The sequence below is a fragment of the Pomacea canaliculata genome, linkage group LG3, assembly GCF_003073045.1.
Source record: "Pomacea canaliculata isolate SZHN2017 linkage group LG3, ASM307304v1, whole genome shotgun sequence".
Lineage (NCBI taxonomy): Eukaryota > Metazoa > Mollusca > Gastropoda > Architaenioglossa > Ampullariidae > Pomacea > Pomacea canaliculata.
The window spans coordinates 26,654,771-26,680,562 of NC_037592.1; the positions used below are offsets into that span (position 1 = coordinate 26,654,771).

A 25,792-nucleotide genomic window follows, 5' to 3' on the forward strand; every position below is an offset into this window, starting at 1 on the left:
AGATAATAATGCTTTAAGTTACCATTTCTCCTGTATGTCAGTTGTGAAAGATTATCTCCCTTTGGCCTTAACCTAGTAACTGTTTTAATAATTTCCCTTCACTAAAATTATTTCCCACAAAAAATCAGTTTATGTTTCGTATGAAGCTGTAAGTTTAATAGGAGAAAAGATTTCACCTGCTATTAGTTTTTGAACAATGTTGAACATGCTGATAAGTTTATGGGGATTGTCCCCATCTGGAACCTTTTTCCCAACCTGCCTGGAGTATTGAGGCAAACACATCTACCTGACCTGAATGGGCCACTTCTCAGGGAAACCCACAGCATGCTTCCCTGCCCTCCAGGATCACGGTATGAGATCCGGAGCAGCCTCAGCACTTGCCTGGATTCCCTTTCCATGTCAGTGAGTAGAGTCCACGTGTCACATCCGTAGAGTAGGATCGGCACTACCATGGTTTGTACGCCTTGTATTCTGTAGTAAAACTCATGAAACACGACATGTACGAGTTGGATCTCACGCTTTCTCCAGGGTAGCTGCTTGTATATGTGAGTCTGGAGGGAAAGGGTTACCTTTGAAATGCCTCTCGGCTTCACATTGTTTTTTTTTTTTGTTATTACATAGTGGTTAAACTTAAAGGTGGACCAAACATCTCTTAGAAAGGGAGGATTTCATGGATAGTTTGAAAGGGCACGTTCATTTATTCATCCATTCATCCAATCATTTTTTTTTGTTTTCTTTAAAAGTGAGAAAATTCAAACAAGATCGTTTAATTCAGATTCTCAAAACATCAAATACACAAATAAAAAACTATAAAAATTTGTACAGTTATTTTACAGTTTGAATGCATCACGTTAAAATTCTGGAAGACATGGCAGATAACGTACAAATTATAACAGGAACGTTTTATCCATGAAGAAATTTGTATTGACTAGAGCACTACTTTATGGCAGTTAACTAATCAGTTAGTATGAACAGTTCGACAAATCATTGTCAACATATTTACGCCATTGAACTTCAGCAGGAATTTTAATCTTTGAAAGCGGTCTGATAAAAGTATACTTGATTAACAAATACTAAATACAAGTAAACTGTCAGTTAACATGCATAGCTTTGTTGCCTGTGTCCATAAAATCGAGGGCGACGCAAAGCTAGTCACGTGATCAATCGCAGCGTCCGTGGTGTGCTTATTATACGTCCGCATGTAAGTCATCGCTGATTCGATGTCCCGCGTGCAAAAGACTGGTTGGTTTAAAATCTCATGGTAAAATACCTTCCATAATCCAATAATCGTTTATCATATCACGACTTAGTTTCGTTCGGGATCATCGCCTCTGTGTGCATTGAAGCGTGACAGACACGACTCTGCTCAACTGCCTGTGAATTGTTGTCAGTCAACAACCTTGAATTTTTCTCTCTTTTTAAAACTTGTATCACGTGACCGTTTTGTTGTCGCTTCCTTTTACACGTGCTGTCCAACTTTCCAGTCGCCACTCTAAGTTATAACAGAGCAGAGATATACAACAAATAGCCTTTTAGTGCTTTAAATCGTTTCCTTAGTCGGAACGCACCCTTATAAATACACATACAGACACTTCTTTTTGTAAAAACATTTTGTCAGTGAATAATATTGCAGTATCTGCCTATAGACTAAAGTTGGGAAGTAACAATATAACCCAAAATGTATTAAAATATATTTCGTGTTCAAAATTATCAATAAAATTCGCAGACCTGCAAACATCACAACAGCGCGTTGTGTTTGTTAACTTCCTCCGTTGGACGGACATGAAGTCTGTTTTTCAAAATGCAAGTGGTCTTCTACACTTCATTTCCTTCACCTCATTAGCAACGTATTTGACACAAACACACACACTCTCTCTCGCACCATGTGCTACTCGTGCAAAAGTTCTTTTGGTATAGTAGTAAAGAATACTTGTATATGTTTCCCCTGGCTGTCTTTCGACAAGTTTGTTTAAAAAAAAATATTCTTTACACTTCTCCGACTTAATACGGCTATAGAAGGGATCGCAGCTAAAGATAGTTCTTAATCTATGCACATATTACTTGGCTTCTCTGGTTTTCAGTAACCATTAAAGCTAAGCCATGGCCGCTACTGATAATTTTACCAGGTCACGTGATTCTCCTTTAAACAGCCGTGCTATGGCAAAACCGTTACAACCACGCGAGTTACAGCATCAAGTGTGTAATACACAAAAACTGTGGAGACTGCACTCGCTCTAATTACACCTACCTCTGATTAGTGTGTAACTGCTGTAGCTCCCATTACATGCATGAAAAACAACAAACTACCGTTAGCTGCGAAAGGTTAAAAGGCTGGAACCTCGAATTAACTCGCACAAAGCTGCTCACTCATCTGTCAAGAGTTACATGCCCTTGTAAAGTATGGCTGCTGACCCTGAAGACCTACAGTTGTCCTAAAGCTTTGTGAAAATAACTCAAAGTAATGAGTGGAACAGTTGCTGTCTTCATCTCAGTCCCGAAACGGACATCTTCTAAAGCCTGGGGACAGGCAGCTGATAACAAATATTTATAGTCTTGTTGTGATGTTTATAAGCTTTGTCTCGACGCTTGCTACACAGCCCCTGTGAATATAGTCAAGGCAGGTGTCGTGGGTTCGGCAGCGTGAATATTCAGTATGAACATAGACATACTGTAGACCCAAGGGTGCCATGACATAGTCAATGCTACTGATTCTGCTAAACCTGCCTGATACAATACTGACCAGGTTGTCCCTGTCCTTATTGTCAGTTTGATTCACACCGCAGTGACACCTGTTGTGATGAAGTCGGTATCAGACATGTTCCGTACCTTGTTGCTGGATTCAGAATTTCCTGTGGTTTTTGTGCTTTGATTATTACGATTTTTTTTCTCGAGGAAAGATGAACATTTTCATCAAAAGTATCATTAACAAACAAAAATACATAAGAAACTAACTCACGAGATCTGTGAACTTAAGATATTATCTTGCCTTCCCTGCTGCAGCAGAATTGCACTTTGCCCTGCACTGAAGCCTCTGGAAGCGGCAGGATGCAAACAACGTTTCGGTTGTCATGTATAGGGAACGTGCACATGTTAGAACATGAAATCAGCAAAATCAAAGTGCCCGTTGGAACGAATATTCGAGAAAACAAACTAACGTGTCTTGAAGTAGATTTTCCTCAGTAGATTTTCAAAATAATGTACCCACAAGACAAACAGTTTAGAAAATGAGGAATGATCAAAAACAGGAAGTTGGGGAAACTGGGGATCCAGATACAATTTTGTGGTAACAAAGCTTAACTACTAGTCTACAAATTAACAAAGTGTAACCCCAAGGCACCAAGTCTCCACGAGCACAGATGCTACAAACGAACACTTTCGGTGTTTTTCGTCAGTCCGTTCGTCTTGCGCTTCATGGACAGACGGCGGAGGACGTTTCCTCTTTTTATTTCGCTGACCAGGTTGTCAACGATCTTACTGTCCCGACCTTGCCCTTGCGTTTGATCCTGCGACTGACCGTTCTTGCTGACACCTGCAACGTACATGATTAGGTAAGACTTGGAAAAGACAACTAAGAGAGAGAGAGGAGAGAGAGTTTGTTTGGTGGAAATGAAAATAAATTCCCTCTACCAAAAAAGTTCGCATGCACATTGCACAGAATTTAGCGGCGTGTCTGTGTGTGTCATGTGGCACCAGAGTGCCAAAGTGACAGAAGGCGAAAAAAACAATTCAAAATTATTCAATAAAGACTCCAATAATACAGACTAGAGCTGATTATTTCAAGCAACACCAAAAACCAAGTGCTGCTAACGACTTCATCGACAACAGCATCTGACCATAACTACGCCTCATCGCCTCTTACTTTTCCTCTTTTCCATCAGCTGTTCTTGAACTTTACGCCTCATGTCAGCCTTCTCAGCCTGCTGCTTCCAAGACTCCAGTTCCTGTAAATCATCCATAAACTGTATATTAAGACTGACGAATATTTTCTGTAACGCTGGTAGCATGGGTATACTTCGGGATCCGAGTTTTAATACAACGCAGCTAGATAATACGGGTTACATAAACTGCTTTATGTAACTAAGTAGATATTAGTTAAGTAAAAACAAATAAGGAAGACAAAAAAGTAGTGAAAGAAAGGAAACCCCAACAACAACACATTATGAAGAATAAACCAAGAATAAAAAGAAGAGGGAGAAAAATTAAGATGCAATAATATTGAAGGCAAATGAAAGAAAATTTCAGTCAATGACGCATGTCTCAACACTCGCACATACATAAAAAAGTCCACAGGAACATTCACGACGCATGTACACAAAGGACATCATACAGCCAATTATACATGTGTGTACTCATGTTTATATATAAGTAATACCCTTACGTTAACAGTCATTGAGTTGAGATTTCCTCAAACATAACTCTTTAAGAGACTGACCTGTTCACAAGCCTTGACCTTCTCGCAGAATTCTCTGAACGAGTCGAGGAATTCATCTATGTTGAAGCTGGTCTCACTCTCACAAAAGTGTGTGGCCAGTCGTTTGCACTGTGTTGTCAGGCGCTCAAACCCTTCCTCCACGTCGCCAATATCCCCTCCGCCTCCTACGTGAAAGAAATAGTCCCGAGTGTAGCAGAAATCAGGCTGATGTTGTCTACCTCCACCCAAATAGTCATCAGCAAGCGACACAACCAACCACAAAAACAAAACTCACCAACAGTTTCCTAATGCTGGACTTCATATTATTTGTAAGGAATGAGTGAGTTTTTAAGAAAATTATTTTTAGTCTCGTCTATGTGCTTCACCAGACAAGGCAGAGACCACAAAAAAGCACTGACCTCCAGGAAGCTCTTGAATTGGTTCTTGATCTCCTCGTCGACGTTCTCCAGTTGTCGCTGCAGTTTGCGCACGTTGTTTTTGACTTGAGTGAACTCGGATTTCACACCTTCTGTTGACGATCTGAAAATCATTAGAAGGTTCATTAGGTTTTAGAACAAATGCACAGGATTTTAGAGTCAAAATCTTGAATACAACAGTATATACGGTTATTTGCCAGTTTCTTTTACTGAAACAATATGCAGGTGCGACAGACGCAAAACAATACTCAGAATGATGTCTGAACGCTCACGAGCATGAACAATTTTTTTCTTTCTCGGAGATTGGCTGACCTTGATGCCTTCTGAAGATCTTCGAGGAGGTCGTCTACAAACGCCAGCGCCCTCTGGTCCTTGCGCTGCGCCTCCTCCACCAGCACGTGCAGCAACGTCAGGCGCGGGTTGTTGGACTTGGTCATCACCAGTTTGTTGAGGGAGCTGATGCGGAACGCGCATGCCTCACCTGCACTGCTGCCCTGTGGATTGATGTCAGGTGAGTTCACGCAGGTGGTCACTAAAGTCTGTTCTCCATTGTATTTGTGTATATGTAAGAGGCGTAAGAGATAGAATAGAGAGAGAAGTAAGATTGTTCAGACTGATCCTTTCAGGGAAAGAAATGAGGAAAAATGGCAAAAAAGGATAATGATGGGATAAAAATATTATGTAATTAAATATGAAACACAAAGAAGTCCCCATTTCTTTACTTGAACCCCGAGTGATGGTTGCTAGATCAACAGTTTGGTAGTTTATAAGGACAATAAAATGGCGGTTGTAATCTTCTACTGTGACTTTTCCCTCCACATTTCCCACAATCCACCTCGCAAGCTCATTACCTTGTTAATGAAGTTTCCAGCGTGTAGCACCAATCGAAGGAACTTTTTCAACGATGCGTTGTCATAGAGACGCCTGCAGAGGCTATTTACAAGAGAAATGTGCGGACGAATGGAGAAGAGCTGAGAGGGTAAGTCTGCACGCAGAAGCATGGCGTCCAGCCTTATGGGATAGGCCGGAAGTTGCATCAGAGTCTGGAAAAACTTCTCTGCGCTACCCAGCTTCTCAGGGTCCCCTTCGTAGTTCTGAATAAGCTCAACCTTCAAAAGGAGAGAGTAAGAAAGTGTATTTAAAGCTGACCAAATTTTACTTTAAATAAGTTGTTTTTGTTTTTTTTCATAGTAACAGTTTCTTTCAAAGGATGATGCCGATACTAGTCAAGGTTAAGATGCTCTCACATGGTTCAACTAACTCGAATGAAAAGGATGATTAAACACTTGACTATAGCTTGATTGTTTGTTATGAAAGAATGGTTCTAACTTTGGTCAAAAGATTTAGACTACAACTCTAGCTGAGGTAGTGTCCAATAAGACAGAAATTTCAATTGAAGGCGAAACTGTAGTATCACACACCAAAATAATTAACAAAAAAAAAAAAAAGCAACAGCGCCTTCACCTCATCTTGCTGCGGTAGAAGCTTGACGAGTCCTTTGATTTTCTCCACGCCGAAGGCGCGGTGATCTCCCTTCCTGATGAGGTCAACGATCTCCTCGTTGGTTTTGCGGAACTGCTTCAAGAAGATGTTGATGTTCATGCTACGTTTGGCGTCCAGCAGGGTCACCTGCACGTCCATTGAGGCAAGTACACTGACAAGCCCGGGAAGGACAACTACTCAGTTTAAGACTAGCACAAATACTACAACCTACAGAACGGCACAAGATGGTTGCTTAGAAAACAAAAGCAACTTAAAAATAAGGACTGGGAATTTCTAAAATGAACAAAATCAGGGCTCTCAAAAAGATGAGGGGATAAATGTAGGATATATAGCATGAAAAATAGACAGTTTTCATACAACATTATATAATTCGAATAATCAAAAAGACTCTAAATTCTATATTATCAAAAATTCGTGTAATAATATCGGAAAAAGCGAAGCAGGCAAAAGTTCCGATTTTTAAGATTTCGCAATTAGCAAATGACAAAGAAATACAAGAGAGGAGTAAGGTCTGACCTCAACAAATGCTGACTGTCTCTTCAGAACTTTGTTTTCTTCATGTTTATCTTCGCTGTCGTGTGAAGACTTTTGGGCAAACAACTCTTCCAGCTTCCGGTACTCCACAGACACACTGTGGGCATAGTGTTCACCTCTCCCCACACGCTGTTTTCTGTTGTGAATAGAAAGCTCTTTATGCCAGTCGGTTTCATCAGTTATTCTTTCACATCTCTGATAAAAGTATAGAACACAAGAATAATTAAACGTTAGTTCTTTATTAAATTAATGAAGTTTCATTTAGTAGTCTGTAAAAACAATCGTCGACTTAATACAACGAGTGATTATGGAAGAGAGTATGGACGTGGGAAAGTATAGAAGTGGTTGAGTATATAGGTATAAGTATGGAAATAAATGAGTTTGAAAGTGTACTCCGGTAAATGAGTACCATAATGAGTTTCAAAAATGAGTTTGAGAGTGTGTGAGTTGGCGGAAGCGAAAATGGAGAAGGCAGCTGCTCACGTCGGACTGCTGTCGGAGGGATCTTGTTCCAGGTGAACGTCTTCATCTTGACAGACGGGGAGGGAGTTTTGATGGGCTTGACTTCCGGCTGCTGAGGCATCACGTGCCGCAGCTGCACGCCAGGTGAGGGAGGAGGAAGAGGAGGAGGCGGGGCTCCGGGTGAGAGGGGCGGTGGGGGTGGTGGGGGTGGACAGAGGGTGGTCGGGCCTCCCAGAAGTGGAGGAGGTGGAGGTGGAGGTGGACCGCCTGGTGATGGAGGTGGAGGAGGCGGAGGAGGTGGAGGAGCTGCTCCCAACCCTGGAGACGGTGGTGGCGGTGGTGCTGGAGGGGGCATCAGCATGTTTGCTGCATTATCAGCGTTTTCTGAAGACTGAGAAGATCACGTGATTTGACGCCATCTGTCAAAAACGCTACAATAATCTTAATTTTAAAATAAGAAAGCAAGCAAATAAATAAATAAACAAACAAACAAAAAAATAGTACGATATTAAATCTCAAGATTATCTTAAGCTGTTGCCATTACCTCTGTCAAATCTCCGATAGTACACGATTAAAAAAAAAGAAAAAGCAGGAAAAAACGAAGTAAGATTTCAAGATAATGATGCCATCAGAAGCTCACCTCAGATAATACAAACATAAAACATGTTCGCATGCTCGTGAGACAAAACGCTCTCACTTTTACCTTTTCTGAATGTACATAGTGAACAGAAAAAAAATTGGTCTACTAGAAAGGTTTTCCATTTGGTGAGAACCCTTAGCTTTACATAGATGAGAGCCACGGTAATATTTTCTTTTTTTTCCCGTACCTTTACACCGACATCATCTGATCCATGTCCTCCGGTTTTGCCACTGAATCCTCCCGACCGCCTCAAGAGCCTCGAACTGGAGGATCTGAGGTCCGACTCCCCGGCCTGCACCGCTTTATCCTCCCTTACTGACAGCTTCGTCTTCGCACACATCTTCTCAGCTTCCAGAATATTCTCCACCGCCTGGCTCGTCAGTCGTTCCAGCAGATTCCATAGACTTTCACTGTCAAATAAGATATGTGTGTACAAGTCATTTCATATCACGAGGCTGCCTCAAAAAGAACACAGAAGAAGTTTGCATATGTGGCAATGCATATCATTATAGCGTGTATACTACTTTTCTTTTATCACACACCTGGCTTCTTTCGTTTTCTCGAAACTAGGTTTTCGCGTTATTTTGTCTCACCAAAAATAAAATAAAGCGCAACCAAATACGTTTTTCCATAAATTTATTATGCTTTACCAAAAAGGGACTACAGTGGTAAGGTATTACAAAATTCATCTATTTCTGTTGTTTGAACTACACAAGTAGCAGTCGTGTTGTTAAGGTAAAAGTGTTCAGTCTTTTCAACTCTTATTTCCGAGTGTCAAATTGACTACATATATTTTGACTAGTGATATTTGTTCATTAGCAGTTTAATAATCTTAACTCCATTCTAATATTTAATTTTAGTTACTGTCAACTCATCTAAATTTGGAAACATCTACGACGAGCAGAAAGAATCAGACCACCGTTTTCAAATTAATAGATGCAATGCATACCTGTGCAAACCCGTAGTGTCAATTTGATAAAGATTGTACAGGATTCCCAGAAGAGACGAGACTAGTGGAGTTTCTCTCACCTGCAAAACAAAGTTTGTTTTTAAAACAGCTTGGAGGACGTTTCGTGCAAATTATTTACTTTTGAACGTCACACCCACTGCAGAATGCTTTCTGAAACACATACATTAATAATTAATTAAATAAATAAATTAAAAAATAAATAAGCCTCACTTTCTTATACAGGGCGGCAAAAATGTCTTCAGGTCGTGACACGTCCACGGATTCTCGACTCAGCTCGTCTAAGGCATCTGCGTCGGCGCTCAGCTCTTCGTCGAAGACATCGAGTTGCACCTGAAGACAACGGTCCTCGTCATAGCGCACCGCGTTGATGATTTCCTGGATGCCCAGGGCTGCACACACATACACCACACACAACAAACACACACATACACACACAAACACACAACGACAGAAACGTAGAGGTCATCGACGTCCTACTGCATGCTGTCATATTTAGTGAGTGGAAATAATGCATTAGCAGCGATGAAGTGTACATTACAAGACACCTCGACTGACATGACATTCGGCTTACTTAGTTAAAATAAAATATAATAAATATGAACCACTGGAGTAGACAAATGCTTTACTGGGGGCGCCCAATAGGGTAGTGATTAAATCACTCGCTTGTCACCAATGCCGAGAGAAGCCCTGGGTTCAGATCTCGTCTCGGAACACTTAATGTTCACACTCAGGACTACTCGTCGGGGATTTTCTCGGGGACATTTACTCCAGCTACCTTCCTCCTCCCCCTCTCTCTCATAGTGCAAAATCGAATCACTGCTAAGTGGATCACTTTCCTGACTGACCGACCAATCAACAAGTAGAAAATAATATCAGTTCATTAACTAAAAGCCATCTTTAAAAAGTGCAGTCACCAGTGGTAAGTAAGAAAGGCATACGCTGCTTACGAATGTCTAGGTTATCTGCATCACTGTAAGTCACCCTAGACAAAGGAGGTTGTAGTCTCCCCCGCATATAAATTCTGTTCTATTCTTAGGAGGGCTATGCTTCCAGGTAACTGCTTACTTACCAATGAACTCATTGCGAATTCTCGCTCTGTCTCGGATGTTCTCGTTGGCCACGATGACGGCGTTGATGAGCGCCATGACGGCAGTGCGGTAAGACGGCAGGTCGGCTTTCTCCAGTTCTCTCACCAGCAAGCTGAAGCGGTAGGGTTGCTTTTGCCACGTCTAGCAAAATAAGATAAATGCAAAATACATTTCATCAAAGGATTAATCGACTTTATTGAATCTTTTACACAAAGAGATCAGCAATGCATGACTTGAACCACTAGAGAGAGAGATGGATAAATGAAAAAACCTGCATTAACTCAATATTAAAAGCATTATTATGAACAGATAAACAACACTTGTTTACTCAAATAAAAAATTTTTAAATTGCATGTTTATATTTGTATAAGTAACGGTCCTATGTTCTCGTCTTCTTGATGTCTTGATGCGGTCATGAGGTCATAATTGGAGTAGAAAGTTAAGAAGAAATAACATAAAATGTTCTTGCTTCGTGCTGAAATATTCACTGGACACGACTTCTAAGAGAAGTTTCACTGAAAGATTGTGTACAATATGGGGGAGCTACTGGGAGGGAAGTTAAGCTCTCACCTTGTACTTCTCCAAGGCATCAAGCGTGAGGTAGTAGCCGTCTCTAGAGTAGACACAGAGCGCCGACAACAACTCGAAAATCTGCATCTTTACCATCATGTTATCTGTACCTAAAGCTGGAACATCAAGATGACCACACAGGATCATTTCTAGTGCTTCAAACACAATGACTGCTAGTATACCAGCTACCTCCCAACATACCCACGAGAGGTTATATATATATGTGAGTGCGCGCGCAGTCTTTAATTACAAAAGTAATTTAAAAAATCAACATGCTTGTAAAAGGAGGAGTTAAGAATAACATCTTAATCATTTCTTCATGTGCATGCTGTTACAACTGGATTTTAACAAATGTAGAGAATATTGTTCACTTCAGTAATAAAACAGACAAAGGAAAATTGAAGCAGAATTATTCACAAAACAAACATCAAAGGGTAGCTCTTCTCTGTTTTTACTGGAGAAAATATTGAATAATGTTTTCACATAGCTGCACTGGTGTTTGGCAGCACGAAAAGGTCCTAGTGACAAAGATGTCATGCAGCAGCTGATGCACGATGTGACAGTGTGTGTGTGTGAGTCGATAACTATCTCTATATTGCAGCAATAAAGTTGGACAAGATGAAGGCTACCAGGCCCCAGGCAAGCTGCTGACTTTTCATAACACTTTTATACACGGGACAGCAGCACTTCATGGTTCAGCCCTTGAACACGATTGTATGTCCTTAATACAGAATATAGAGGTGTCACACCCGTTCTGTTTGTGAATTTATAGACATTTTAGCACCAATTTCATGCAATCCACCCATGTGACTGTTTATTTCTTGCTTAAACAGATGCAGGCATGAAACAGGGTGCCAGCTTAGTTTTAATAATTAGCCCTCCTCCACCGGGGTAGTTTACATGAGTTTATATTAGTTTGGTCATTTAAAATCAGGATACATGAGCTCATACTCTTCTGGTCTATTCTAGCCAGGATACATGCACGTCAAATTATTAGAGCAAAAACAATCATAGACAGCCTGGCCGGGAAATGAAACGACCGATACTCGTATGAAGAAAGATGAATGTGCTCACTCGGCTGATTAAAAAAGAGAAAAAAATATTTCGCAGGTGTGCTTTTAACCGTCTGCCTTTCTAACGGGACGGCCTGCACAGGTGAGCAGTTTAAAGCACTGACTCACACCTGAGCCAGGATGTGCCTGGCGGCATGAGAGGGGGGGCGAGTGGGGAGTTTTATCGTCTGCTCACTGCAGCTGACTACTAATGATACATACATCACACTACAGCCATAGAAACGCTCTCTTTGCAATACACGTTCCAATCATGAAAAAAGTTCTTTCTGCTCCAAAACACAACAAAAGGAAGTGAACTGCACCTGCACTAAAATCCATGTCAGTCCTCTACTATACCTACTCTCAAGAGAGTAGTTCTAGTGGAGGTAGTCGAGGGATATTTTGCCTGACTCATCTCCTGAAGATGTTGTTGGACTTGAGTGGAATTTTCATTGGGACTCTTCATTCCTCCGTAAGTTTTAGACAGGAAGAAAACGTGGCAGGAGAGATAACTCAAAAGGATGGGGAATTCCTGGCATCAGATTTCTCTCTCTCCCTCGTCTCAGTCCTTCCTCCCCCGCCACTGGCATAGCATCCGCCCATCCTAGAATCTTCTTTTGCGTTTCGAAGTTTTTCATGATAAGAACTGACAGTAGTCACGTACTTGGTTTTTCTCTCGGCATCTACTCGTCTACATCGGCCATCGCTCTCATCGTCGCCAAACCTTAACAATGTTGTGTGCAGTGATCTTGGTAACTTTGTTCAATGTCTGAATATCTTTCATCTAAATCCAAGCCACCTATGCACGAATAACTGAAACTGTACAGTCTAGAGTAGTTCACGCAGGCATGCAGTTTTAGACAAAGATAACATTAATCATATTAGTACAATTATTATTATTAACACCATTCATTCGCATTATAATGTTATTCACTGGTTGTAAATTGTAGGTGGACTCTCTGTGTCCAAAAATCATTGAAAGGCAACGGTCACAGCCATTTATGGGAATATAGGTCCGTGGTCGCGATTACACTGTTGACCTACTGACCTCCTGTCCGTCACATAAGGTGTCCGGTCTGTCCCGTAGAAGTACGTTTGTAAGCTAATTATGAATATTTATCTTAAGTTTTTGAGACTTGTAAGGTGCGCCGATCCCAGCAAAATAGTTCAAGGCAGTGGGGAGTGTTTGAAAGATATTTTAAAGAGGGATTCCTAATCAGCTGCTTGGAATCCCTTACAGAGGCAGTCTGGCGGAGCGGCAGCTGGAGAGACCAGAGTGTGCAGAAGAGTACAGTGCTGGGAATGTAAAGTTGAGCTAAGAGGGCGGGGGTAGAGTCTGGCAGATGAGGCACAAAGAAAGGCAACAAGGAGACAGAGTGAGAGAAACATTTATATCAAAGATATTGAACTATTATTTTAGTTCTACATTGTGGAAAAGATGAACTTTTCAGCGCCATTTTGAGACACTCTATCAAAGTACCTACCTAGGAGGCACATGAGCTTATGTATATTCTATATGTTAAGTTGTAATTATCCAGAAGTTTGTATTTTGTTATGCGTAAAGTTCTCATCATCTGGCAGGTGGTGCATTCTGCTCCCGACTTGATTAACGTAGGTCGGTGACTCACTCGACCACAAACTTGAGTGACAATGTAGGTGTGCCATAGCAGGAGGCACAGAACAATGCTTTTCTGTATCAAGCAGGTACACAATGCAGTCAATCTACATCTCAGCTGCAATCTCCAAAAGTCTACCCTTCATAAAACGAAAGTCCGGAGGGTGCATATGACGCTCGTCAACAAACGAGTTGTTGTTTAAGAGCAAGAACAATCCCGATATCGGTGAAAATGTGATCTCGTGTTGAAGTAGTTAACGAGATTCACACTTGGCATGAAGAAACAGAGAAAGGCTAGAACAAAACCATCTTTTGTTGTAAGTGTAAGACAGACCCTTGTCTTGGGACCAATACATTTTGTGTTATGTATGTCCCCTTTGTCTGATGTTATTTCATGCCATGCCATGTCAAATGTGAGTTTTGTTAATGATACACAGTTTTATCAGTCAGCTCCACTTGCTGAGCTTGCTGGACTACTGACGCGGATACAGGAATAAATAGCTGATGTAAAGCCCTGGATGCTCCAACTGTAACTGAATGATGACAAGACTAAATTGCCACTGACTTGTCACTAATAAATATCTGTCATCATTCTCTTCCTCTGTCTCTGTCCATAAGCAGCTCAACAATTCCTTTGTCCACCTCTGTCCGCAATTTACTTGTCATTCGCGATCAGGGTTTGACTTTTCATCATATTCTTCATGTCTCATAAATGCTCATCTTGAACTTCGTAGAATTAGTACCATTCGTCATTATCTCACCACTGATGCAAATAAAACTCTACTCTCTGCCTTTGTGCTCTGGAGGATTAACTCTTGTAATGCTCTTTCTTCTGACTTCAAAGGATCTAGAAAAATGCTTCTCGCCTCATCTGTAGACCATCTCGATGTGAATACATATCATACATACCTCCTTCACTCTCTGGCTGGCAGTCACGGATGGCATGGCTTGTAAACTTTCCAGTTTGATTTATTCCACCGTTTCTGGCACCGATCCTTGGTACCTCTCCGAACTCACTCCCATCTATAAAACCCGCACGACCTCATCTTCTGACACCAAGCTTCTGCGAGTCTCACTAAGACAAAGACTATGGACAGAGGTCTTTCTCCTACCCGACCCCATCAACTTGAAATGGATTACCCATCAGCCTTCGACACTATGATTCTCTTGCCACCTATGTCCAAACTTAACACTCATTTGCTTTCAAAACGAAGACAGCGTGCTGTGTCTATGTGGATAGTCTATGAAGACTAGGGTTAAAGGCAACAAGACGCAAGTGGTGTCTCTGTAATCCCACAAATACGGTTGAACCTTTCACCTTTCATCTCCACACCTTTCCATTTAGTCAGCTAATGCAGTGAACGGGAAATTATTCTCTCACCTTTCTACACCTTTCTCACTCACCCTATAAACGTCCATGCAGTGACGGTTAACTCGAAAATAACGACTTCATGCAACTGTCCTCAATAATCCACATTTTATCACCGGTACAACACAGAGACTTTACTGCACACCTTAGAAATAGGCAAATGAGAGTGTTTATTTTGTTCTAAATACAGTCATCACACTAGTATGACACTGACATCAGTAATATAACAGGCAAATTCAACAGTAAACTATCATAATAACTGTAATAAAATGCAACTGCGATGTAGGCGAAACTTGATTCAGGACGGACGTTTATTGCTACAGAAAAAAGATACTAGACCAACACTACTAAAAATATAGTTTAAGATATGTACAGGTGAGGATATTAATAACAATAAAACTGAATATTATACAAAATGACACTGCCTGTTTCAAGCCGCTGACGAGTACAGTGAAGGAACTTTGCAGTCGAAGATAAAATGGTTTCGCTTCTCAACCGTGACTGTAAATGTTGTCAGGTTGAGGAGTGAAGGTATTTCAAGGCTCAGCATTAACTCGTGCGTCCACCGTGTTAAAATATTCATGTACTTGTATAAACATCCAGCTGAGCTGTTTTGCTGTGCACTCCGCTTATACATTCTTGCTTGTCTGACTTGTCTACAGAAACACTATACTTGACAAAACACTCTTTATACAAATCACGGACAAATGAAGCGAAATAGGAGAGAGGGTGAAAGAAAAAAAAATGAGAGAAAGATGTTTGACGCTGACAGGTAATAAAAACTGGAAGTATATTTTTGTTTCTTTCATTTATGGGCAGTAAGATAAGGTATAGCTGCTCTTGTGAGCACATTTACCCTCTCATCTTTAAATCCTCCATTTTCTAGTAAAGGTAAAGTAAAGGTCGTCCCTTAACCTTTTTGGGGTCGTTGGGGGTGAAGTGTTATAGACCTCAATTTTGTCGAGGCCAGCTTTATGTGAGGGTGGTGCTCCTCTCCTCTTCCTCTCTCTGCCTTACCAACCCTCTATGGCAGGGGTGTCAAACACCCGGCCCGCGGGCCAGATCCGGCCCGCCAGGAAATTTTCCCTGGCCCGCGAATGAATCTTAGTAAATCATTGTTAATGGCCCGGCGACAAGTAGAAGGCAAACAACAGAAAAGTTTCCGTCGAGGACAGCAAGAGATGGGATGAGTTTAGTGAAGTTTGTACAGACCACCAACAGTGCACTCGTCAAGTTACCACCGCTCCTGTTGATGACCTGAAGGGATGGTGAAGGCGGGGCCCATAAATCTGACCTTTGACACGCGACACCCTGGCCTAAACACGGGCCGTGGGTCGAAGATTTTTAGTACCCTGAATCGGTCCGAGATCAAAGGGTGACTAGGGCCAACCCACGTGTATGATGAGGCAGCTCATCCTCAGACTAGTAGAAACTCATCACTGTCTGACTCTAAGTTGTGAGAAGCAAACTTGTGGAGATCAAGTTGGTGGGAGTATAGCTTCTCCAAGGACTTATATATATCTACCATCTGGAATTACATGTGCGAACTGTGCATGCTACGTGTGAACTGTGAATTATACACGTGGACTGTGGATGATAAGTGCCAACTGTGGAATACTGACTGTCCAGTTCCTGCGTCGTCAAGAGTAGATGACTGCCGTCAAAAAGATTAGTATCCGAGTATAAACAGCAAGCCACGGTGTTGAAATAATTGCTGGTTGTGTATTGATGATTTGTCTCTTTTTACCTAATTATATCTTCTTTTACATACATATACTGATGCAATAACATCACATGTCATAGCAAATAGTACAGAGCCGAGCAGAGCACGCGATTGTTTAATTAGAATTAATTGAAAGCTGTGTGTAGTGTGCGAACTTAACGCTAGTCGTACGTATTGGTGCGCCATCTGTCGGGGAACAAAGGCAGATGATCAGAGCTAAGCACGTGTTGTGACTTTTCTAAAGACTTACTTACTGTTAATTTACTTAATAAAGATCGAGAACATTACACTGTGAAGTGAAGGGATTTTTGTAATTTCAATACCAATCAAATTTCAAATTAAAGCTAGCCGTTAAAATGGCCAAGAGAAAAGCTGATTTTGAAAACAGTCTTTCAAAGCCAATGGGAGGCTGAATACATGTTTACTAATATCAGCGATAAACCAGTGTCTACTTTGTGGAGATACAATAGCTGTGACCACAGAATACAATCTGAGACGGCACTACGAGACTAAACATGAGAACAAGTTGAAAAGCCTGAATGCAAAACAGAAGCTAAAGAAAGTGTAATGAGTGACTGAAGGCAAAGTACGACTGTGTGGGGCCTGCACAGTTCACTCATTCCCTCCCACAAACAATGCCCCAGCTTCGTCTACATGCGGCTCGAATCTTGAGCATGTTTGGCAGCACATATCTGTGTGAGCAACTTTTCTCTGTGATGAAGATCAACAAAACATCACACAGGAGTCGTCTTACTGATGTACACTTGCAGTCCATCCTGAGAATCGCCACAACACAGAAACTTACTCCAAACATAAACAAACTTGTTGCCAAGAAAAGATGTGAAACGTCCACTTCTGACAAAATAAATTAAAAAGAAAAACTGCTAAGCCTTGGTTTGTATGATTTTGTTTACACAAAATTAATAACAAAAAGTTCATTTTTGGTGTTCAATAAAAAGTTATCGGACTTAAATAATAACCTTCGGCCCGCCACCTTGTGTGTGATGTGAGATTTGGCCCGCTGGTCAATTGAGTTTGACACCCCTGCTCTATGGAGTCAGGTACACTAGCGTAGGGTTGGGCTTTGGGGAGGACGGTTGACAGTGAACGATGTTCACACTCGCACATTACAACAGAAAGGAAGTGCGTGAGTGTAGTCACACCCACCTACACGTTGTCAAATTGGCGAGCAAGAGAAGATATTTGATTTAAAAAGTGATCGAGCTACCAATTAAAATTTTAAGACAATGTCCTGTAATAAATTTTAATTAGCTATATGCACGAAGGCAGGACAACAGGTCAAGGTTGTCAAGACCTGCTGACGTCATTTACAGGTCACGATCAGTCCAGGCCATGACCTTGACACAACATCAACGAGAAGCTGCGGTTTTACAGGACAGTATCTGACAGTCATGATATTACAGGCATTACAGATTCTGACAGATTAATTAGACGTGGACATGTCCCCTAGCACCTTTGATATTGTCTGAACCGTAATAAAGTCTACACGAATATTTTTGGGAGGCTCCACAGTCGATATGATTATTACACACGAGCAAAAGATCACACGGTGTAATGAAATCTTCTTACCCCTTAACAAGAATGTTTATTGAGGAGATGCACCATACAAGTGACCTTAAATAATAATAATATTAAAATTATAAGGCGGAGGGAGAATTTTTAAAGTTTTCTATTTGTCACTCTTCATTAACGCGCCTGTGGCTGTTGCCCACCATGGTACTTTAATTTATAATGTAGTTCAAACAAAATTTTTAAAAAATACAATTCTCCGATGCATCGCTGTTCATCTGCATTTTATGTATATTAGCGAATTCCTAGATTTTTAACCTGCGTGTGATAGTGGCACTCTATTTCCTTCACAAATAACTGCAATAGTCTTGAATAAATTACATATTTACCACTCAAATCACACAATCTACACATATTTACGTGTTTCACACAAGTTCCCCATTAAATTGATGCACGTGTTTACACATAAGGACACGCACACGTGACACTGATTTACACTAGAATGTTTTGATTATCGCAGGCAGTTATGCCGTCTGCAGGTGTTTATATTCGCACATGACCCCTGTGGGTTTTTTTTTTCCACCTTGGTGTGTGTGGGAGGAGGGGTTGGTTTTCCTTTGGGCATTTTTTTAAATCTTAAACTGATCAAGCATACATTATTGCTATCTAAAGCTCCTGCCAAGATTATGTTTTCGTCGAGATCGTTAACCATCACTGGCAGTGGGTTAACACCTGATGATATCTAGCAAATGGTTTGTGCCCTATCTGTTTGCCCTTTCTAGCCGGAGTCTGACACCTGCATGATATCCTCCTTCCAGAAGGCTGGAATCTTATCTCGTCATCACCTGCAAGGTCCCGGATTGACCTGAGGTCTCTTGCCACTGCTGAGGCCGACAGTTGTCGTCAGGTCGTCGGCGTTGCATCTGTGATGTTGCACTAGTTTCTAATTCTAACATTTGCTTGCCTGGCTGGACGACATTTTGCTGTGACTTTTCCCGAAGGTAGAAGGTGGGCGAGCAGTGTACCCCGCCACCGCGACTTTACCCGGCATAATGAAGCTGTTTGCCTTGTTTCCTGTCCTCGCCAACGTGTCACAAGGTGGTTTGCTGGTAATGAGTGTCATTACCTCCCTCACTTGAGTAGGAGGGGTTAGGTGACTAGTGTTCATCCACTCACCGCTATCGTTCTTACTGCCAAAAGATTTAGTTTGAAATGTTTTCATTTTTTCTTAATGTAACATTTGGGTTATCAAGTTTATGTCTGTCAGATGTCGCACTATCGCAGCTCGGTTGTTTACAGTCAGGAAGCACCCACTTTTCTGGGCTCTATTTCAGCTTTTCTTCCTGTTTGATATCGGACTTTTCTCGGTGACAGAGTGGTGGTGGTGGTGGGGGCTTGAAGAAGTTGATGGTGGACTAGACTGTCAGCAAGCCAGCCCCTGGGTAAGATTATTCAATAGCAGAGGAGAAGTTCCTTGTGGTGCATCAAACCTCATGCGAAGTGAATGTACAGCGCTTCATGCGAGCACATCCCAATGTGAATACTTTTGCATTGAGAAAAAAATCACTTGCTGAAATCTAAAGTCTTTTGAAACTGAGAGTTTTATGCATGTCCACAAACTCAGTAACAAAAGCTTTGCTGATAAAATAAATGTCATAGCCGAGCAGTGCTCTCATTGTCTTCCAGGAAGGAACGAGTAACTGAATGATTCTGTCTGTGTCTGTGTGAGTAAATGAATGTGTGTGTGAGAGAGAGTAAATGAGTGAGTCAGAGAGAGAGTAAATGTGTGTGAGAGAGAGTAAATGAGTAAGTGTGAGAGAAAGAGAGAGTAAATGAGGGAGTGAGAGAGGACTGTCGGTGGCTAAACTGCGGATCACTCATTCCACGTTTAATTGGAAGCAGAAACCTTTCCAACCGCCAGTTGGACGCCTGGCACAGTCAAAATAATCCAAGCTTTTTATACACTTTTCTTCTGTTTATCAGCCAAGACTGACCGACAGGCTGAAAGTTACGGTGGCTGAAACGCACATACACAAAAACATAGCTACATCCACTGACACAGACAGAAAGCCAGAAAGACAGACAGACACCCTAGAAGAGGTGAGGCAAAAATTGTGTAAAAAGGTAAAGGTAAAGAAAAGGTAAAGATACCCCCCCCCCTACACACACAAATTTTCTTCAACCTACCTGAAGCAAATCTCCTGCCAAATAGATTGTCCGTCCTGTCTTTGAGTTTGAGCAGACAGTCGAGGCCGATCTGCGAGTTGACGACCTCGCGGATGCAGCTAACGCACTCCATGCGTAGCACCATGTCCGTCAGGTGCCTGGAGTGGTAGCTGCTGAGGTTGTTCAGACACTGGAAGAGCAGCCCAAGACCGTCGAACTCCAGGAACTCCTTCATCCAATCGCGGTCGTTTGACATGATGGCCTTGCGCAGGTTGGACAGGTTCTGCAGGGTGGGGTTGCGGATCCACAACAGAAAGTTCAGGGCGCCCGGGTCGGGCCCCAGGCTACCTCTGCGCATGTCCGCTGATGGACCGCCTTCTTCATCCGAGAGCACGATGTCCACCACCCCAGGACGAATCCGTCGGAACGCGCCCTCTTGCCCCGCTTCTGCTTGCGCTTCCCGAAGCGCGTGGACTTTTGCGGTCCTGGAGACTCGGACCCATTCTCCTGCCCCACGGAACTCATTGCAGGTGGTTAAGTTGAGTCTGGTGTTCCTAGAAGAGAGGAAAGATACTAGTATGTGCACGCACTGTCCAGGAAATGAAGAGAGTAGAAGGCTATCATCGTGAACGGTTACTCTTAATCTTTTGATACAGACCCTAACTGAGATTGTTAAGAGATTTTTTTTTGCAATGAGATAATCGTGCAGTTTTAAAAGGGAAGTAAAATAGTTCATTCCCATATTTCAACAGCCCCCGGCTCTCTCCCCCCAAAAAAGTTAGCGAAGGGTTTCACTATCCTTGGGGGGTGATTTGGAATAAATGAGGAATTCATTAAATGGATGAGAATTCACTTTGTATACAGGTGGGCACAAGTAACTCACATTTTTTACACTCACAACAGAAGAAGAAGAAGAAGAAGAAGAGAGAAATACGACAGATAAGTTAAGATGAATGACGGACAGACTAGCTTTAATATTTATATTCATAGTACCAAGGCCAGTCCACCCCCAGCTCAGCTAAATCCAAATGTTAGAGCGCAAGAGAACTTATTCCATGCAACATTTACCTTCTGTCAATCATGGTCTTCACGAAACAGCTTCTACACAAATGCTGTCACATCATTGGACAAACAGTCCAGAGGGGAATTTCGAGTGTAAAGTGCTATAGGTAAAAACAAGGACACCTATCTGGACAAGGAGAAAAACACGAGACAGAGATCGTCTTTGTAGAAGTCAACAAAAGATAACAAAGTAAAAAACAACAACAACAACAAACAAACAAACAAACAAACAAACAAAAAGCAAAGACAAAACAAAACAACACAAATAAAACAGTAAAACCATACAAAATAAAATATATGATAAAAGCAAAACCAGTTAACGCCCATTCCCTTAAACAAAGTCCAAAGTGTGTACAAAGAAGCCTGAGAGTTGTTGGTTTGCAGCATCCAGATGGACGTCACGTGACAGCAAAGGGTCAGATCGGAAAGCTGTTCACTGTGTGCTGCATCATTCTTCCAGTGTGCTGCTACTGTCTGCTGACGGCCTCTTTCATCTTGTCAAAGCTTTGCAGATGGCAGTATAATTTTTTCAAGTCTATCCGTGTTGCTGCGAAGCTTGTGGCTTCAGTGTGATGTATGTTGGCGACACCCAGTTACGAGATAAGGGTAAACACACACGGTTATCATCTGTTCTTCTTTGATATTCCAGTCTAGCCAGCTATCACCTGTTCTTCTATGTTCTTTGGTCTAGCCGTGTGTTGACTTGTTACAGGTCTGTTGCACAGCAGGTCGACTTTCTCAAACATTACAACACCGCGAGTCCAAATGTGAGATGGGGTAAATGAGTGAGTGAGGGAGAGATCAAGTACATATGACAGAGAGAACTGAGAAGAAAGAAAGCAACCAAGAAAAGAGAAAAATTACAGAAAGAGGAAAGCAAACAGAAAGAATAAAAGTAGAGCAGAGCATTGTGGCGCGTATCTCAAAGTTTGAAAGGATTCCAGTCTCAGCGATATGCTCACTTCTTGTTTGCTGATTGAGGTCGACAGAAAGATATCGTGGGTAAACTTGCCCTCCCGAAAAACGACAGAGAAAAGGTGGGGACAAGGAACTAGACTGTTATGGTTAGTCATAGACCAGACCACAGCGAAAACATTTCCTCTCGCGCGCGTACGCCCTTTGGCATTTCTTTTCTTACTTTCGCTGAACCACTGACGCACGCACGCACTACACCACCCCACCCACCGCTACACCTCCACCCACGTGTCCATGTAAGGCACCAGGCCACTAGAACTCGCACGGGCTCTTCTGTCTGGAGCATGCCCTTTCTCTATCATCTAAAGATGCTGTTCTTAATAGCAGGAGCGATAACAATCCCATCGGTTTCCAGAACTTACGTGTGCTTTTAATGTTATTAAGTCTCAGCGTTTTAAACATTACACACTGGCTGTGTGTTTCCATCATGTGGCAGGTAATTCAGTAATAGAAGTGAAAAATACACGTCAGTACATACCAAAACAAACAAACAACTCATTTTGTTTTTAGTCCTGTCACACAGGTATCGCTGCTGCATCCTTTCACAACTTCTATCAGTTTAAAGGTAAAAAGATTTTCTTTTCTTTCGACAAAATTTTAACATTTTCAACTGGCACGGTCCCTGACACAAACTTCACCACCGCAGACACATAAACTTGAAAAGCCAGTTACCGGGCTTCTACGACATTCCGTCCTTACCTACCTTTACGTGCGATCAAAACATGTTGACATTGTAGCATCCGTCCTTGCTTCGCACCTTTTTGCAGACGACCGGTGAGAAAAAGAAACGAGTTCAACTCTCCAGACTGTAGTCGTACATCCCAGGTCTGAGGAATGCTGCGGAGTTTGAGAGTATCTCCCAATGGCAGCTCCACTCACACATCAGCTCCAGTCTTTGGCTGGCTTGACACGGTGAGCCGTGCTGGAGGTATAAAAATAGTCGCGCAAGGCCCGCAACTCGCTCCTGCCTTGCGCACAAAAATATCGCAGTGCACTCCCCCTTCCTCCCAACACTTAATATACGGAGGGGGAGGAGCTTTTCTTTCTATCTCTCGCACACGGAACTAAAGTAAAAAACGTTAGGTCCAAGGCCGACGTGTTTTGTTTTTCTGGTGAGATGCTTTTGTTGTTTTGTTGATTTTTAGAATAGAAAGTGCTTATACGTTGAGGTGATTTCGCACTGTGGGTGATGGAGATCTTGGTGGAGTGTGGATAAAGGGATGGAAGTGAGGGAGGTATGTATGTGGGAGGTGTGGAGAGGGGTCTCTGTTTTGTGGTGCTGCAGGTGTTGTCTGCTTTTACTTTCTTCGTGTAGATTTTATTTTCTACCGCTCCAAAATAACCACTGATATGTTGGTGATAGTCTTGTTTCTGTAAATACTCTAATTGTGACAACTCAGAATTGAAATAGCTTCTAGCTTAGTGCAGACAGCAACCTGCTGGCAGGGGGTGAATAAACATGTTGGGTTGATCGCCGGGTCTAGTCAGCCATTTTATTGTGGAGATATGAGACTTCAATGGTTACCTTCTCTATATTACGACTTCGTACATCATTGTTGTCAAGGTCTGAAGCTTGGTCACTAGGATGTTATTTTAGGGTGGGCATGGCGAGAAGCGGTAATAGTATTCATTCCTAGTGTAAAAAGTTCAGTTGTACTAGAGTTCTTGAGTTCGGCAATAGAAGTAGTAACAACAACAACAACAACAACAACAACAACACACGGTAATAAAAAAAGATTATGGTCTGTAATATGGAGCTACAAACATTTTCTCTGTTAAAAAAAACGTTTGTTTAAGGTGATTCAGCAGTGGAAGAACCAGCAAGAATAATACGATGGCCATAGGATGATGAAGGAAAAAAAAAGACGACGACGACTAAGAAGATGGTGTAATAATATGAAGTACGACGACAATTATGGCAGGTTTACTGTTTTGATGGTCGAAGTCAGTTTGACTAGAAAGTCCCACACTTTAGGCTACACAGACAGCTGCACGGCACAACACACAGGAGTCTGCAGCACGTTGTTGCTGTGTGTTGTGCTGCACTGGAAGGAGGAGGACAAACAGTACACGATATCTGGAGAGAGCGAGAATCGGAATCATCAGGACACCTCTCCCTCTCTTTCTCTTGTATTCATCGTTGGCTTTTACAGTCGAAGTCTGACTCACAGATCGGCGGAAGAACCGGTTAAACAGTCTCCACTCATGCACAGTTCTCATACATCTATTCATCTTGCCTACTCATAAACACACACCCACTCACGTGCACATAGACACATGAACTCTTATATTGCTGCCACGCCCTACAGGCACTTAGAGACAGAAAACTAGAAACAACGCCGGCAGGTCAACTCACCAAGCAGTTTCCCTCGGTAGATGGACGAGTTTACTAATTAAGTTAATTGGAGATCCAACCTACCATGACAATATATCTTTACTCTTGTGTGTGTAAATGTCTGTATGAGTATGTGTGCCTGCCCTTGTGAGCAAAGAAAAATTTCTGTCTTGGGTCTCCTTGACAGACAATAAAGTCTGATTTGAATTGATTAAGTCAGAAAAAGACATGGCAGTACTCAGGCCCTAGGCTGTGAAGGGGGCCCGGTCTTGGTCAGTGGATTTTTTTCCCTTCTTCATTTTTTTTTCTTTTAAAGGAAGATCCGAGGAAAGAACACAGATATTGAATCGTATTTCCAGGCATATTATTATATACTGGAAAAATAATTTACGATTACAATTACAAGGGGCTCGGAGAGGTCGTCTGTCCCGGGGCCCGACTGGCCCTCGGCGGACCTGGACACACGGAGTATGAGAAAAATGAAAAGTCTGCGGGTTCTCTGTGAGGCTCTGACACAGACAGAGGAGGCTGCATGGAGAAATTTATAGTATATATTTGAGTAGTAATGTATAGCATATATTCGAGTAGTAATTGATAGTATGTACGCTGACCCCGTACATCAGGGACGTGCGTTAAAAAAAATTACTGTGTGGCCATGACTATTCAACTTTTTACCTCGAATTCACAATGGTGATTAATAGCCAAATGGTCGATAGCTGTGTGACAACCTCTCATTCTCTCGGTCTCATTTCTCCTCCCTTAGAGACCTTTTGCCTCGGGCTCGCATAGTGAAGGTCTACGATACGATAAAGCTTAACACCAGGGTGTAAGTAAACTCTTGCGTAATCTTAGAAACGTTTTTCTCTGTCTCTCTCACACACCAATGTTTACAGACTAACTGTAATCTAATCCACATCACAGTATAAAAAAATCACAGTTTAATTTACTTATTTAAATAACACGTCACAGTTGTTCGCCCACACCCACACATCAAACATCCCCCGCACCCCCGTATGGTTATCTTGTACACGAACATGTAAAAAACCCATTTGCATGCCCGTACTTTTGTCAGTGACCGCAAGCAGTTTACCTGAGCAATTCAGCACCTGAAGTGAAAAGCGGGCTGACAACCATCGCCACTCATCATTCTCGGCAACAGGAGCTGAATGAAGTCTGACAGTCGACTCATTTCGTGGACGTGAAATCTGATTGTAGCGCCCCACGTGGTGGGACAAAGTGAGGAGAGTTTGTGTCGTGGTGCGTCCACGTGTAGAAATATGTAGAAACAAACATACAACTTTCTCACTACTGATAAACTGGACAAACTAGACGACTGGCACAGGAGTAAAA

General features: G+C 42.0%; 1 protein-coding gene across 1 annotated transcript; it reads right to left on the bottom strand.

Moving 5' to 3' along the window:
- Positions 1 to 751: 751 nt before the first annotated feature.
- Positions 752 to 23,080, bottom strand: LOC112560117 (inverted formin-2-like). The gene is given in 17 exon segments (XM_025231704.1): positions 752 to 3,529; positions 3,860 to 3,941; positions 4,433 to 4,596; positions 4,831 to 4,951; positions 5,161 to 5,342; positions 5,700 to 5,957; positions 6,313 to 6,477; positions 6,868 to 7,021; positions 7,369 to 7,607; positions 7,610 to 7,738; positions 8,175 to 8,397; positions 8,937 to 9,016; positions 9,168 to 9,346; positions 10,027 to 10,186; positions 10,616 to 10,731; positions 20,092 to 20,624; positions 22,811 to 23,080. Coding segments are annotated over 14 exon segments (2,391 nt in total). The 5' UTR covers positions 20,429 to 20,624; positions 22,811 to 23,080; the 3' UTR covers positions 752 to 3,529; positions 3,860 to 3,941; positions 4,433 to 4,548.
- Between the last annotated feature and the right edge of the window lie 2,712 nt (positions 23,081 to 25,792).